The 15,463-nt window shown below is 31.7% G+C and overlaps 2 protein-coding genes and 1 pseudogene across 5 annotated transcripts; 2 read left to right on the top strand and 1 right to left on the bottom strand.

Annotated features, from left to right (window-relative positions):
- The first annotated feature begins 376 nt into the window (after positions 1 to 376).
- LOC106357564 (adenylate-forming reductase 03009-like) lies at positions 377 to 3,044 on the top strand. 2 transcript variants are annotated; one of them, XM_022707850.2, is made up of 2 exons: positions 377 to 2,313; positions 2,539 to 2,826. In XM_022707850.2, the coding sequence occupies exons 1-2, from the start codon at positions 1,003 to 1,005 to the stop codon at positions 2,611 to 2,613; spliced, it is 1,386 nt and encodes a 461-aa protein (XP_022563571.2). In that variant the 5' UTR covers positions 377 to 1,002; the 3' UTR covers positions 2,614 to 2,826. The 2 variants fall into 2 exon arrangements, with proteins under 2 accessions (XP_022563571.2, XP_013652702.2); XM_013797248.3 differs by having other exon boundaries at positions 379 to 2,307; positions 2,532 to 3,044.
- Positions 3,045 to 5,760: 2,716 nt separating this feature from the next.
- LOC106425114 lies at positions 5,761 to 9,189 on the bottom strand. 3 transcript variants are annotated; one of them, XM_048782403.1, is made up of 12 exons: positions 8,534 to 9,189; positions 7,980 to 8,084; positions 7,730 to 7,834; positions 7,546 to 7,650; positions 7,350 to 7,436; positions 7,145 to 7,263; positions 6,966 to 7,067; positions 6,700 to 6,882; positions 6,550 to 6,616; positions 6,420 to 6,473; positions 6,211 to 6,336; positions 5,761 to 6,133 (listed from the first exon to the last, which is right to left on the bottom strand). In XM_048782403.1, exons 1-12 carry the CDS (start codon positions 8,540 to 8,542, stop codon positions 5,987 to 5,989), a joined length of 1,209 nt encoding a protein of 402 aa, XP_048638360.1. In that variant the 5' UTR covers positions 8,543 to 9,189; the 3' UTR covers positions 5,761 to 5,986. The 3 variants fall into 3 exon arrangements, with proteins under 3 accessions (XP_048638360.1, XP_048638364.1, XP_048638358.1); XM_048782407.1 differs by lacking the exon at positions 8,534 to 9,189 and having other exon boundaries at positions 5,761 to 6,127; positions 7,980 to 8,325; XM_048782401.1 differs by lacking the exon at positions 8,534 to 9,189 and having other exon boundaries at positions 7,980 to 8,283.
- LOC106357548 lies at positions 9,000 to 10,689 on the top strand (annotated as a pseudogene).
- Positions 10,690 to 15,463: the final 4,774 nt, after the last annotated feature.

Raw genomic sequence — 15,463 nt, 5'->3', positions numbered from 1 at the left:
CTAAATCCTAATCCCTAAACCCTAAATCATAAACCTTATAAGCCTTTGGGCAAACTCTAAACCCTTGGATAATTCATACTCTAAATCAAAAACACTAAATCTTAAAACCCTAAACCCTTGAGTGTTTAGTATTTTTTATTTGAAGTTTAGGATTTATCCAAGGGTTTAAGGTTTATCCAAGGGTTTAGGATTTAGAGTTTATGGATTAGGGATTAGGATTTAGGGTTTAGTATTTTGCTGAGGATGTTAAAATATATTTTTTTAATTATTACTTTTTAAAAATTATTTATTTTTACCTTTTTATTTTAAAAATATAATATAACTTATAGCTTGAGAAAATATTTTGTTTCTTTTTTAAAAAGATTTTGAATATAAAATAATACAATCCTATTGGTTAGTGAACCTAGAGGTTCACCTTAGGAGGTGAACCCAAGAATAAGTCCAAATTTAATATCAACTTTTTTCTTTCTTTTAGAAACTGACATGGTTTCTAACCAATAATCATGCTCTTATAAACCCATGCTGTAGTATGTCATAGACTCCTATTTATTATTACGCGTTACATAGTTGTTGTTTTTTTGCGAAAGGGCTGGCGTTACATAGTTGTTTTTCTTAAAACAAGCTCTAACAGACGTTTATCAAAGCTCGATATAATTTTAAAATCAAGTTGGAAGTCAGCATTACTTTTTTTGTTTCTGTAACTTGTCCGTATTATTTAGTCAAAAAAAAAAACTTGTCCGTATTACTATTTCCATACAACATTCCATAGACTCCTATTTATACTACTTACGCGTTACATAGTTAATTATTTTCCGCAAAACAAAATAGTGATAACAAATTATTATACTGTATAACTAGGAATGCTCTTCACAAAGCCAGAACAAGCCATAAAACAAGATAATCACAGCTCAATACGTTAGCATTGTGTCTTAAGTTTTTTTTTTTTTTTTTTTGCTTCTAATCCACACAAGCAGAAGATAAAGGAAGAAAAAAAAAAGAAGAATGGTAAACGCACCGATCGTTAGATTTTATAGCTGTCGAGGAGTCGCGTCTGAGATAAACCCTCATGCAAACCCTTTTGCTATCTTCACAAATGATCAAAACCGCAACGCAAACGCTGAACGTGAGAAATCAAGCAGCAGGTTTCAACTCATAAGAAACGCCTCAAAAGTTTCCCCTTCATCTTTTCAACACTCCATGAGCCGAACCAGCAGTCACTTCTGCGACTTGGACCTTGACAACGAAGAAGAAGAAGAGGAAGACGACAATATTTACTACATAGAAGAAGGTGGAACCAAGGAAGGAGAAGAACAACACAGTGAAAAACCGCAGCAACCGCCTATTCTAAAGAAACGCGCCTCGAGACTATCAATCATACTTCTTGATCAAGGATTATTCACCGTTTACAAACGTCTCTTCGTCACTTCGCTGTTTCTAAACGTTATAGCTCTCGTTCTTGCCGCCATGGGACGTTTCACTTACGCTAGAAACAGAGCATCTCTGTTTTCACTCGCCAACATACTTGCCCTAACTCTCTGCAGAAGCGAAGCCTTCTTGAGACTCGTTTTCTACCTAACCGTAAAGATCCTCGGACACTCCTTTGTCCCTCTCCGCATCAAAACCGCGGTCACCTCGCTCTTACAAAGCCTAGGCGGTATCCACAGCGGCTGCGGCGTTTCCTCAATCGCTTGGCTCGTTTACGCGTTGGTTCTCACTCTTAAGGACAGGGACAGAGCTTCAACAGCGATCATAGCGGTTGCGTCTGCGATTCTTTCTCTCCTCTGCCTCACTTCCTTGGCCGCGTTTCCACTTGTTCGTCATTTACACCACAACGTCTTTGAACGCGTCCACAGATTCTCGGGCTGGGCCGCTTTGGGCCTTGTTTGGGCGTTTATAGTTCTAACGATCTCTTACGATCCAATATCAAGATCTTACACCGATGATCTCGGCTCGAAGCTGATCAAAACGCAAGAGTTTTGGTTCACGCTAGCGATCACAGTTGCGGTTGTGCTCCCTTGGTTGAGTGTGAGACGCGTTCCGGTCGACGTGTCATCTCTATCAGGCCATGCGTCGCTGATCAAGTTCAGAGGAGGCGTGAAGTCTGGGATCTTGGGTCGGATAAGTCCATCGCCGTTGTCGGAATGGCACGCTTTTGGGATTATCTCTGATGGTAAGACATCGCACATGATGTTAGCTGGTGCTGTCGGAGACTTCACCAAGTCTTTAGTCTCAAAACCTCCGACACACTTATGGGTCCGAACGGTTCACTTTGCTGGCTTACCCTATCTCGTTAACTTGTATGACAAGGTAAATATATTTCTATAAAACTTAGAAGTTAACTTGTGACATATACGAACGGTTTATTTGTTGGATATTTTACAATAACACAAAACATATTAAGTTAAGAATTATTATTGGATACAGAAAAAATATGACTAACTTTTTACAATTGTTATTTTAAAACTATTTTTCCTTTTTTTTACTGAAATATTGTTTGAATAATAATATATTTACGTATATTTTTTGCCCAGGTATTACTTGTGGCCACAGGTTCGGGGATTTGTGTATTTTTATCGTTTCTCATGCAGCAGAGTAAGGCCGAGGTATACCTAATATGGGTGGCTAAAGGGTTAGATGATAATTTTGGATCGGAGATTGTGAACAGGGTTAAAGATTATCCTCACCAAGATAGGATCATAGTTCACGATACTGCGATTCTAGGACGACCGAATGTGTCAGAAATGAGTGTGAAAGCGTCCAAGAAGTTTGAAGCTCAGGTTGTGATTGTTACCAGCAATCCTGAAGGAAGTCGTGACGTTGTTAATGCTTGTAAGGCTTCTGGTGTTCCTGCTTTTGGTCCCATTTGGGATTCTTAGTATTCAACAGTGGTGTCAAAATATGTGGTTCATCAATCATCATGAACCGTTCATTTGCAATTGCGCATGTGAAAAAATAATGAGTTTGTTATCTACGAAGACTTTTAGTTTATGAGTTTGTATATGAGTTTTTACAACTAGATAAACAGTGCGAGTTTGAGTTGGTTCTTATCATATATACTATATTGACTAGGTAATAACCCGCGCCTTGCGCGGGATGTGATTATTAGGTTTGTAATTTTTAATAAAAACACATTAAATCTGTTTAATCTGGGTATCGGTTCGATTTTAAGTTATTTTTTAGTTTTTAATCTCCTAAAATATATCCATTATTTTAAATTAATATTTATTTTGGTTTGTTCTGTTAGAATGTTTGATTTTTTAGTTTTTTTGGTAAAAACCAAAAATTACTGTTATTTGTTTATTTTCATGTTATAAATTTTAGATAATCATCATGTCGAACCAATGGTTTCATATCATAGGTTGTAAGCGGATAATAGTTCAAGAAAAAGAAAATAAAATTATTAAGGCAAATCATTTCACTACAATTTGATCGGTAAGAAGTATTAAGAAAAAAAATATTTTAACTTCCAAAAAGAAAATAGATACTTCAGTGGTGGTAAATACTTATAAGGTGCTCACATCAAGGTGCATATGTATATGTATGTAAAAATATATAAGAATAAATGACAAATATATAAAGATATTGTTAATTAATATTAAATGACATTTTTGTTCTAAATAATACATGAAAGATAAAATTAAAATTAATTAAAATTAAAAAGGCCTTGACATTAGTGAATTTTTTTCATATAAAGAAAAATCAATTGTAAATCAATTTTTTAATATTTTAACTTCCAAAAAGAAAATAGATACTTCAGTGGTGGTAAATACTTATAAGGTGCTCACATCAAGGTGCATATGTATATGTATGTAAAAATATATAAGAATAAATGACAAATATATAAAGATATTGTTAATTAATATTAAATGACATTTTTGTTCTAAATAATACATGAAAGATAAAATTAAAATTAATTAAAATTAAAAAGGCCTTGACATTAGTAAATTTTTTTCATATAAAGAAAAATCAATTGTATCCGTAAATAGAAGCGGGCACAGATCGAATATCTGGGTATTTGGAGGCATTCAAGTCGATTCAATCTTTAGCCACCTGGATAGTCGGTGACTCTGATAACCGAAATGATTTAGAATTTTAAAGAATATCCTATTTGATCTGTAAATAAAATAAAATTTATAAAATAATTGAAAATTTTAATAATAACATTTTATTACAAAATAAAATATAATTTAACTTTTTAAACTTTAATACCTATTATAATAAATTTAATTCATAAAATATTGTAAACTTATATAAACTATAATATATAACATAAATATATATATATAATTCTGTACATATATGTATATATATGCATATAACATATCGAATTTGATATCCGTTCCTAAAAATATTGGAATTTGTGATTTGTTTTTTTAATTGTCTTTTAGTAACTGATTTGCTTCGTAGAGTTATAGATATTCATATTTTTTTGTTCAAATCAAAACGGATAACGAATCGAATCAAAATTTAAAAATATTCTGCCTGACTTTATCCGTAAACAATAAAAATAATATATATATATATATATTTTAGATTTTGATTCGTTATTTGTTTTGATTCGAAACGAAAAATCCAAAGTTTTATTGCATATGAGTTTTATATTAAAAATATAAAGTATATAGTGTGAACACATTTATAAATATAGTCTGAACGCGTTAGCATATTTATTATCAAATCATTGTGAGGCTGCCACGTGTCTATTATAGTGTGAATGCATTTATTACAATGCTTCTCCTTTAATATATAAGGGATATACAAGATTTGAAAGATATTGAAGTTACAAACTATGGTTTACATAGTTTAGCTACACAAAACCTATGGTTTTCGCCTAATACATGTCACATGTATATATTGACTTATATCATCAAAATTAGACCATCGATCTATCCTACCGGTCAGGATTATACTTAAGATTAAAGTTCTAAATGATATCATCTATCTAAAACACTGCACGTCACTTGTAAGTTGTAACAAGTTTTCTTGTTGAATAGTACAATTTTACATTACAAAGAATCATTAATGATAAAAAAAAAATCAGAAGTTTGGACCCACCTTTTTAATGCCATCGACCTAATGTCATAAACTAATTGGGTTTCCAACTAAATCCGTCCCCATTATATTGACAATTCATAACTAATTATTCACCGGACCACTCGAATACTCCTTTCAGTAGAAACATGAAGAATAAGGTCCACAAGTTTTTTTATCTAGTTGTTCAACTTAAAGAGGAAAAACTTACAATTGAAGATAACCTATGTTCCGGAGGAAACACAAGTAACTAATCTTCAAAGTACAAAGCAAGCGGAAACACAAGTAACTAATCTTACAAAGCAAGCGGAAACACAAGTAACTAATCTTCACAGTAAAGTACAAAGGAAACCCAAACAAAAGTATTAAACACATGTCTACTAGGCAAGTAAGAACGTGAGATTGGGAAACTCCTTTTCAAAAGTAAGATGAAGTGGAGTGATCTCTCTCAAAACACAAACCGATTAACAAAGATAATGAAAAATCACAGAAAAAGCTAACCACCAACCACACTTGAGAGACAATGTTAATACAGATGTTGCTGCGAGACCTTTAACCAAATTATTCGACTAGTCACAGTTTTCAATCGCATTGAATTTTTATGTTAAGTCGCTAACTTTTTAACGATATAAAAATAACATTTGCGATCGTTGTTGCAATAACAAAACTAACAAATTGCCTCGATGTAACATGCAAACGAATATGGTCTATCGTAGCAAAAAAAAAAAAAAATGGTCTAGGAACAAATATAATTCAATATAACATTATAAAAAAAAAATCTACTGTGGTCTACAAAGTACACTATTTCCCCCCTGTAAAACAGAATTTATGTACTCCCAAAACAATAATAAAGAGGACAAAACATACTCGACAACAACAATTTCACAAAAAAAAATATAATTCGTAAAGTTAACCCGGTTTGGTTCCGTTGACTTATAACCCTCTTGAGTCTTGAGTTTCAATACGGATCAACCCAACATATATCATCATTCACAGCTTTCTTCCAACGTTCCTTGAATCTCTTCATCTCTAAAAAGGATTTCATCCTCACTTCTGGTCTATTATCCACTTCATGAGACTCTGTTGATTCCTCTGAAATCTTCCCCTAAGAATTCAAGATTCATTAATAAAAACCATTTATGCTTCAAAGAAACATATACAAATACTTGAAGAAACTCGTACCGGTGATTTCGGGTTCGTCTCATTCTGAGAAGAGCTTGAAGTGGTGTCGACCACACCAAGTGTGGGAAGACCATAATGAACAATGTACTCTGCATCAACTACACCTACGTTTTTCTTCCTATCACCCTATCCACAACCAAGAATAAGTTAAAACAAGAACCAAGGATGTAAAGTGTTACTAAAACCGGTTAAGAATGTAAAAAACTAACTTGAGCACAGTAACCAAGCTGCATATCCAAGCCCCAAGCATGGATCAAATCATTCTGCATCGAAAACCGAAAGCATTAAAACCTTGAGACGTATATATATATACCAAAATAAACTTAACCAAAACGTTACCTGAATCATATACCAAGAACATCTCCATGCTTCTCTAGAGAAAACAGGTGCCATCATTTCTACCCACCTGCATATTGATCCAAGTTAACATGTTATAAACTGCAATTAAGTGAAAGAGATTAACCGTAACATTTGTGAAGAACATTTTACCCTATGCAGGGAGGATTGGTACTATGGTCATCACATCTTCCACTGCCTTTGTTTTTATACATCCTCCTATGAAATTTTAAGTTCTTGCGACGAGCGGTGATAGGATGATGAACCTCTGAGGTTGTAGTGTCGAGAGCTGGTTGCGATATGTGAAGACCTTCTTCTTTGACAATAGATAAGTATCTGAAAACAAACAAAAAAAGAGTTCATCATGTTAAATTAAATAAACGATGAGATAAAACTAAAAAAAAAACTATGGATATTACCGTTTAGGATTGAAATGAGATACACCAAGATCTTCGTCCCAGAGAAATATATACTCATACTCTGTAACTATATCAGGATGCAAGAATCTCTTAGCAAACCACCTGTGACATGGCATTAACATCATTCAATTATTATTAGTTTAATATATATGAAAGTTGTCAAAATTATTAAAACGAACCATTTTGTTTGGTTCATCACGGAAACGTGAATAGCATGCTCATTCCATGGATACTGCTTCCAGTCGTCGACAACACCATCGTAATGAAATAGCATGACCACAAAATCTCGAGGAGGAAACTGAAAGTTCATAGCAATATGATATGTATCATTCATTGACAACACAAAGACAAAGACTATGATAAGAAAAAAGACAAAGACAAAACCTTTTGGATGAGTTTGTTGACTAGCTCCTTCTGCTTGATTCCAACAGCCATAGCTAACAAACTCATTCCACGGTGGTTCGGACTCCCCTGAAAATAAACAGAGAAAAGGAACACAACAACAAGAGAGTAAGCTACAAAAATAATAATAATAATAATAAAAAGGTGTGAAAATTGTTACAAAATTAACTTGAACAACCTTTTCATTGTCATCGTAGTTCCATAGATGTTGAGTCTCCAGGTTTGATGTTTTGGCGATAATTCCTTGCGGTAATGATTCAGTTCCCATTGGCTTACTGAGATTCTAATGAAAGATACTAATCATAAACATTGATATCAAAATAATCTCACAAAAGAAACTCAATATTAAATTAAAAACAAACCTTGCATGTACCAGATGTTGTTGTCTTCTGCATCTTATGTGTGACATTATGCATCTTATCAGTAATGTTATGCATCTTACCATTTATTTCCCATCTTAGCAATTTCTGCAAATTTTATATTTAAAAAATCTCATAAATCAAAATCAGAATACTCTTCTCTAGTCAAAACCAGAAATTTTCCAACAATTTCATTTTCTTCACATGGGAGCATAGAACATAGTATACAAAGAGAGAGAGAGAATGTTTGTACCACTTTAAATTGTTGATGGATGTAAGCATTGCCAATGAAGTAAACACCACATATGAGAGAAGTAGTGATTAAGATACTACATAGACATGATCTGTTCATCGAACCCTGCAATTTTAGCATTGAAATTTAGAGAATTGATGATTATAAGAGACCCTCTCAGAGAAGAAAAAATCAAATAGCAGAGCATAGAGAGAAAAGAGGCTTCAAGATATAAAAAAAACACTAAATCAGGTTATATAAGCTATTCACAATATCTGGACTATAAGAAACTGATTCATTCTGGAAAAGGTAAGATATAATACAGAGATTTTTTTAAAATATATTGTTCCTTTTATATATTTCCAAATGTATATACATACACTAAACCCATAAGAAGAAACGATAGCTAATAATTCCTTAAATTAAGCGAGAGAAGAAATGAGACGCAACCACCTGACTTATTTAATTTTAATTCATCTTCTTCATTGACAACGATGGACCAACCATAAACACACACAGTAATTGGAGATATAATATGAAGACGAAAGAAAAAAAATTGAGAAGCTTTTATTCACCTGTTTCATGAATTTGGATGACTTCTTTGGGTTCCTTTCTCCTTTTTTGGGGGGTTTCTGAAGCTTTTTAATCTTCTCAAAAAGGTTTTCTTTTTATTCTAACGGAATAAATAAAACCTTTTGGACAAGGAAGGAAGAGGAAGAGACAGAAGAAGAAACGAATATCCCCAACTTGAGCTCGTTTTTAACTTCTCATTCTCAGCAAAACGAAAACAAAAAAAAAAAAGCTTTTGGGTTTCTCTAAAGATTGAAGCTTTTACAATTCACTCTATTAACTTCACAAGATCAGAAACGGAAGTGACAATAAATAAAGCTAAGATATGAATTTGCATGAAAAAACTGTATAAGAGAAAATTGATGACAGAAGATTGAAGTTTTTTTACAAAAAAAGATTGAAGTTAAGAGTAGAGAGAGAGACACGTTTTGTGAGATCGTGTAAGGGTTTCCAGGTGAGATGAGAGAGAAAATGAGTTTGTGTTTTGAAGGAAGAGAGGAAAGTGGTGAGTGGTGAGACACATGCTTAATTATGATTGGTTGTAATTTTATTTACATTTTCGTGTTTCAGGCGTGTGTGTATATTTGTCTCTCGTTTTCGAAATTGAAACCGACCGAGATATTATTATTACTTGTTGTCGTCATTATTACTAGGCTAATTATTACCATGATCAGAACAAAAAAGAGAGATTTTTTTCTCCGATTTTTTTCTCGTTAAAGTCAATTCAACCGCACCTCCGTTTTCCAGAGATTCCGGCGACCCAAAGCTTAAAGTCACCGACTTTATCGCCAATTCTAGACCGAAGCGAGATGAACAGAGGAACGGAAGATTATCTGGGTTTCGACTCTTTTCCAAAAAGAGATCATCTTTCGATGTATTTAGCGTTTTCCGAAGAGAATGTGAATCATTACATCCATCGAGTTCGTTTTCTCTGCTCACGGAGTTGCTACAGTCTTCAAACGGCATGCGACTCGTTAAAAGGATCGATCAAGTGATCTACTTGGGGAGCAATTTGATAAATATTTTGGTTTATGCAAGCAAAGTGTTCGACAGTATGCCTAACTGAAACACGGTTTCTTGCCTGAAATAAGGACTTGAAGATGAGGCTCTCCCTCTCTGTTTGAAGACTATAGGAAGCATAGGATCCGTTTTACGAACGAGAGGATGTTTGTTTGTTTGTTTGTTGAATTTGTGTAGTAGTAGGAGATCCGAGTTTTGGTACATGGTAGTATGGTGAAAGTTAGAGTTGAGAATCTCATTGTAGAGAGTTCTCTAGTTTACTTCTACCCTCAATGTGGTGAGTTGACTAGTGCGTTATGATATGATGGGGGAGAAAGATGTGATATCTTGGACAGCTGTCATATCTACTTGTTCGAGAAAAGGGCATGGTAATAAAGCTATAATTATGTTTATCGAAATGTTGGATCATGGGTTCTTGCCTACTGAGTTTATCCGGAGTGTAGTATCTTGAAGGCTTGGAGTGAAGAGAAAGCGTTAAGATCTGGGAGGCATGTGCACAGCTTGGTGGTTAAGAAGATGATTAAGAAGGATGTTTTCGTCGGAACTTCGTTGATGGACATGTATGCTAAGTGTGGGGAGATATCAGATTGCAGCAAAGTGTTTGATGGAATGAGCAATAGAAACACGCTCGAGAAGGGTTTTGGTGAGGACGCTATTGCTAATTCAGAAGCTCTTCTCATCGATCCATTCCATTGTAGAGAAGAATGTCAAATGTCTTTGTGGGAAGTGCTTTGATTCGTATGTATGCAAAATGTGGATTTGTCTCTGAAGCTTTTCGAGTATTTGACAGTATGCCTGAGAAGATCTTGGTTTCATGGAAGGCCATGATAATATGGGTTAGGCAAGGAATGGGTTTTGCAGGGAAAGAATTGAAGCTAATGTATAGAATGGAGGCAGAAAGATTTGAAGTTGATGATTATATATTTGTAAATTGCAACGATTGTAATCTACTCGTGGAGATATTGACCTAGATGAAGTTGAATCTTCTGCAACACCTTGTTACTTGGAGACCTCTTTGATTTTTCTTCTCTATATGACAAAGTTCCTAAAAAGAATGCGTTCTAGAATAGCATCAAATGTGAAAGAAATAATATTTTGTAAGATAGTGTAGTTACCAAGTTCGTCTATCTGGTTGAGACCATTTTATGTTCTAAACATCTTCTTTGCTTAACCTTCTTCATTGACAAGTTCTATCTCTCAGACGTCAGAACCTAGAATTAATGGGCATTTACTAAATATATGGGCCTTATTGATAAAATCCAGTTTAATCTGGAGTGAATCCCTTTTTGTGGAATACACGCATGACTCGACGACTATTTACAACCTACCTTTATTTTTATTTTTTAAATATAAAAACTCTATTATAAAGTTGTATTTTCTATTAGAGTTTTTCTATTTCTAGTAGAAAATATAGAAAAATATTATTTTCATCTCCATAGCATTTCTCTATACATTATTTTTGTCTAAAGTATATAAAAAATTATTATATAGTCATACATTAAAGTAAATCTACATATATAATAGAAATCTTTATTTTTAAAAATATAGAAATTTACATTATTAGAGACGCTCTAAAATAAGAAATTCAGTTGAGGTGCTAATAAAGTGAGAAAGGAAAAAAAATATTATAAAGTTGGATCTTGTTTACTAATAATTTGAATCCACTATGTATGATGTAGTTAATTATTTAATCAATACGTTTTTATTGATATAATATGCTATGTGTAGTTGAGGATCAATAAATTAAAACTAAAGTTACAAATATATATATATATATATATATTAAAATTATGGGTATTTGTTTAGTGATACTTCCATGATCCTGTGGTTAAGGTTTTAAATATTTTTACATTCTGAAGTTTAATGTTCAAAAATATAGTTTCGGATACAAAGTTACTTTTTTTTTAATAAAAAATGTATCGTTTAGAAGTTTTATCTATCACAGATATGATACATTTTTATATATCATGTCACAGTTTTCTGTAAAATGCACTTAATACTAAATAATCGACTACATATTATATTGTATTATCCAAATTTAGTATAGCTTCCGACTAATACTATAGAAAGTTAAAATCATATGTTATCATAATAGTATAAACTATCTGGACTGAAATCTTAACCGAGACCGGCAAAATAACATTAACTTTATTTCATATAAAATTGAACCTAGGACATTTGGATCTGTGTCATGGATCAAGTCTTTACTACTAGATTACCTTGGTTATAGATATGATGCATGAATTGTCTATCATATTCATCTGTGTATTACAGAAAAACTGCAACATGAAACTTAGTCAAATTCATTATAATTACAGGTAGTTGAATTTAAATATTTTTGAGAAAACGAAGATAAATCTAAGTATGTATCCCAAAAGTCGAATTGCATGTATCGATCCAGTACGGACCGACGTGTTCACATAAGAGAAAACACTATTTTTTGTACGAGCATGTCTTGCAAAATCCGTTTGGGTATTATTGACTCTGGCCTGTAATACCACTTGGGCATTTTGATAGGTTTCCTAGAGAGTTTTAAACTCACTAAGTTCAGTTGCAAAGGCTGGTCTGGTCAGTTATCAGGTGTGGTTATCATTTTGACTAATTCTTGAGAGTCGGTAACAAAATGATTGCAAAAACACCGGTAACGAGAAAGACACTTCAAGGCCCATACCAAACTCTTAAGTTCCATATGTAGAGGAAATATTTGCTTGTGGCAACTTTGGAGGCTGAGGAGATCAATTGATCCATCTTGTAATTAGATGATCCATCTCACTCCACTTGTGGTTCCATCATGTATTTCATGATCCATCTCACCCCACTTGTATTTCAATCACTTTTTAATATTATTTTTTAAAATAATCACTCATAATTTATTAAAATTTAATTTTGATAATTACTTTTATTAAGTTTATTTTTAATACTTAAGACAAAAATAAAAACTAAAAGGAATAAATTTTTATAATGAAATTACAACGTGCATATATATAATTTTATGATATTAATGAATATTTAAAATTGCTATAGTAGTATGTTGTGATTAAGTACCAAACAATTAGCTCTAAAGTTTAACTCATCGTAAAAAAAAAAAATTGTTTGAATAAATTTAATCTTTTTCAAAAAAATGCAAAAATTATTTCTTTTATATTTTATTCAATTTTAGAAAAATTAATGACTAATGTCTTGTAAAAACTATAGTTTAATTGAATTTATTAAATTATATTTAACACAATATATATTTATATTTTGTGTTCCGCATTAAGTTATTTTTTAGATCCGCCCCTGCGTATATATGACCAACTTCTATTATTTTTTTCAAAGAAAAAATAATTACTTTTAAAATTTTGGTAATCAATCTTCTACTTCTTCATTTAGAATTAATGCACACTGGAAAGGTCCCCACTTTAGCACAATGAACCGATTTGCTGCCTCTGGTTCCTTTGATGTCTATATTTTCATCAACTAAAGTTTGATACTCCCATCATCATTAATGCTTAAATAATCTTAAATCCGATTATTCTGATTCGTAATGATTATTGAATATTCTGATTCGTATTTATTCTATTCAACTTGCATATATTCATAGTCGTACCATAGCAATTCTTTTTTTTTTTAATTCTTTTTTTGTTTCTTCTGTTTCGTCAAGGTCAAGATGTATTATATCGAATTTGAATATGGATGGTGACATAATAACGACGGATGAACAAACTATTATGTTATATATCTTGACTTATATTGTAAGAATATATATTTTAGCGATGTAAATTCCTAAACTGCTTATAACTCATTTGTTTTTGCATTATTTTATTAGGATATTAGAGGATTTTCATTCATGAAATACTCTATAAGTATTTCAAACAAATATTATTATTCTCATATAGTGTAAGTATAAAATTAAGGTTAAATTTTTAAACATATCGAATCAATTTATGAGAGACAAATACATTACGAAGTTCTCCTGAGTATCTTAAAAACTCTTACTATCTTTCTCTATTTTTACTGTTGTTTTCTAATAATTAAATAGTGTGATATTCACTTAATAACCTCCCAATATTAGATGTTTTATGCACAAACGTATACCCTATAAAGTATATACTACAAAGGCATGGCTACTAATATTTGTGCTTAGTAATATATTCGAGGTTTATTTAAATTCTAAAGCCTACACCAATTGATGTCCACACTATCATATTATATACTTTATATGATATTAAACAATAATTTTTTTAAAATATTTATATAACATCCCAATCGTGCGTATGTTTACAAAATTTTAAGGTCAGGATGCTTTAATTTATTTTGGATGATATTAATCCATATTAAACAGAAAAGAATTACAACAATACACAGATGGGCTCCATTCGGGTCGTGTGATAAGTCATTTTTTGGCGTTATTTATAAAAATACGATTTGCTTTTAGTAAGACACGAATGCTTCACGTTCGCCGTCTTTTGTTCGTTTATTATATTGTGCCATTTTCAGCCGAGTATCACCATTTTGGTTTTCACGTTCGTCGACTTTTAGGTGGAATGCGTTTTCCATATATATTGTTTTTAAATAATTTATAAAATAGTGTATTTAGCGGTTAACAAATCTTATTTTAAAAAATTGATATTTTAGATTCGGGTTTATTACGGGTTTCCAACTCAAAACTAATTGGTGATTATTGAATTGGTCCTAACCTTTTATATATTACTTAATGTCTATTAGAATTCTAACGTGGGATATATATCTCTAATACCCCTTCTCGAGATAATGGCTGTTATCGGCCATAAATCTCGGAACTTTATGACATTTATACTCGGTCGAACGAGTTTAACATAACCTTTATACCCGGTTGAAAGGGTTAATCACGACCTTTATATCCGGTCGGAAGGATTAATTTTAATTTTAATTTTAATTAGGAGTTTACGGTATTTAGGACCTGGCTCTGATACCATGTTAGATTCGGGTTATTATGGGCTTTCAACTTAAAAACAATTGGTGATTAGTGGATTGACCATAATCTTTTACATTTTATTTTTTTTTACATCAATAAAAGAAAACAGACTCATATGATATTACTTAATATCCATTAGAATTTCCGATGTGGGATATATATCCCTAATATGATACAGTATGATTTTCATCGGAATCTGACTTTTTACTCATGACCGATCATAGTATTAGGTGTTTGGTTTACTGTAAAGCTTATGATTAATCAAATACAAACACACCTTTCGATAAATTTTGTCACTAAAAAATGATGGACCGAATCTTAACTTAAATAACCATATATAGATTGATATACTCCCTCCGTTTATAAATAGATGATGTTTTAGAGAATTTTTAATGTTTCAAAATAGATTATGTTTTTATATATCAATGCACTTTTGAACTTTATCAAAAACTATGTAATTAATCATATATTGCAGTATGTTTTGTGATTGGTTAAATAATTTTTAATTTATATTTTAATGATATTTTTAAAATAAAAAACAAATTTTTTAATAGTTGTACACAATCCTAAAACTTCAAATATTTTGAAATAGAGAGAGTATATATATTTTCTTAAAAACCTATTACATATATTTTTTATGTTGATGACAAAAGACGATCTAATCATAAGAAGAAATCAGGGGAATTTTAATATACGTATCAAATATTTTTTTTCTTTAAGGATTTACTATCAAATGAGTGTAAGAAGCTTCTTTTAATCACCAAAGGTTCCTTTCAGTTAAGAAACCAGATGTGAATGTAAGATTGCATGCACCATGTAACTTTTTTTTGTCTGAGAAAGGGTTTACGCACCATATAACTCTTTTTTTGACAGCCAAGTAACTTTTGTTTATTTCATTTTTTTTCTTTATTTCATTGTCTTCAACAGATTAATCTTGTATTTGATAAGCTTATAACGATCAATTAATTACAAACGCGAC

The sequence above is a fragment of the Brassica napus genome, chromosome A1 (assembly GCF_020379485.1).
Source record: "Brassica napus cultivar Da-Ae chromosome A1, Da-Ae, whole genome shotgun sequence".
Classification (NCBI taxonomy): domain Eukaryota; kingdom Viridiplantae; phylum Streptophyta; class Magnoliopsida; order Brassicales; family Brassicaceae; genus Brassica; species Brassica napus.
The sequence above is the reverse complement of the archived record's forward strand: the minus strand, read 5'-3'. Positions and strand labels throughout refer to the sequence as shown.

Bases quoted from the DNA above. Each gene is read 5' to 3' on its own strand.
- LOC106357564 (XM_013797248.3), top strand. From the start codon at position 1,003: ATGGTAAACGCACCGATCGTTAGATTTTATAGCTGTCGAGGAGTCGCG. The intron at 2,308-2,531 runs GTAAATATATTT...TTTTTTGCCCAG, and splicing joins TCGTTAACTTGTATGACAAG to GTATTACTTGTGGCCACAGG.
- LOC106425114 (XM_048782401.1), bottom strand. From the start codon at position 8,099: ATGCTAAAATTGCAGGGTTCGATGAACAGATCATGTCTATGTAGTATC. The intron at 6,617-6,699 runs GTAAAATGTTCT...ATCAATATGCAG, and splicing joins ACCAATCCTCCCTGCATAGG to GTGGGTAGAAATGATGGCAC. The intron at 6,134-6,210 runs GTACGAGTTTCT...TTGAATTCTTAG, and splicing joins AGACGAACCCGAAATCACCG to GGGAAGATTTCAGAGGAATC.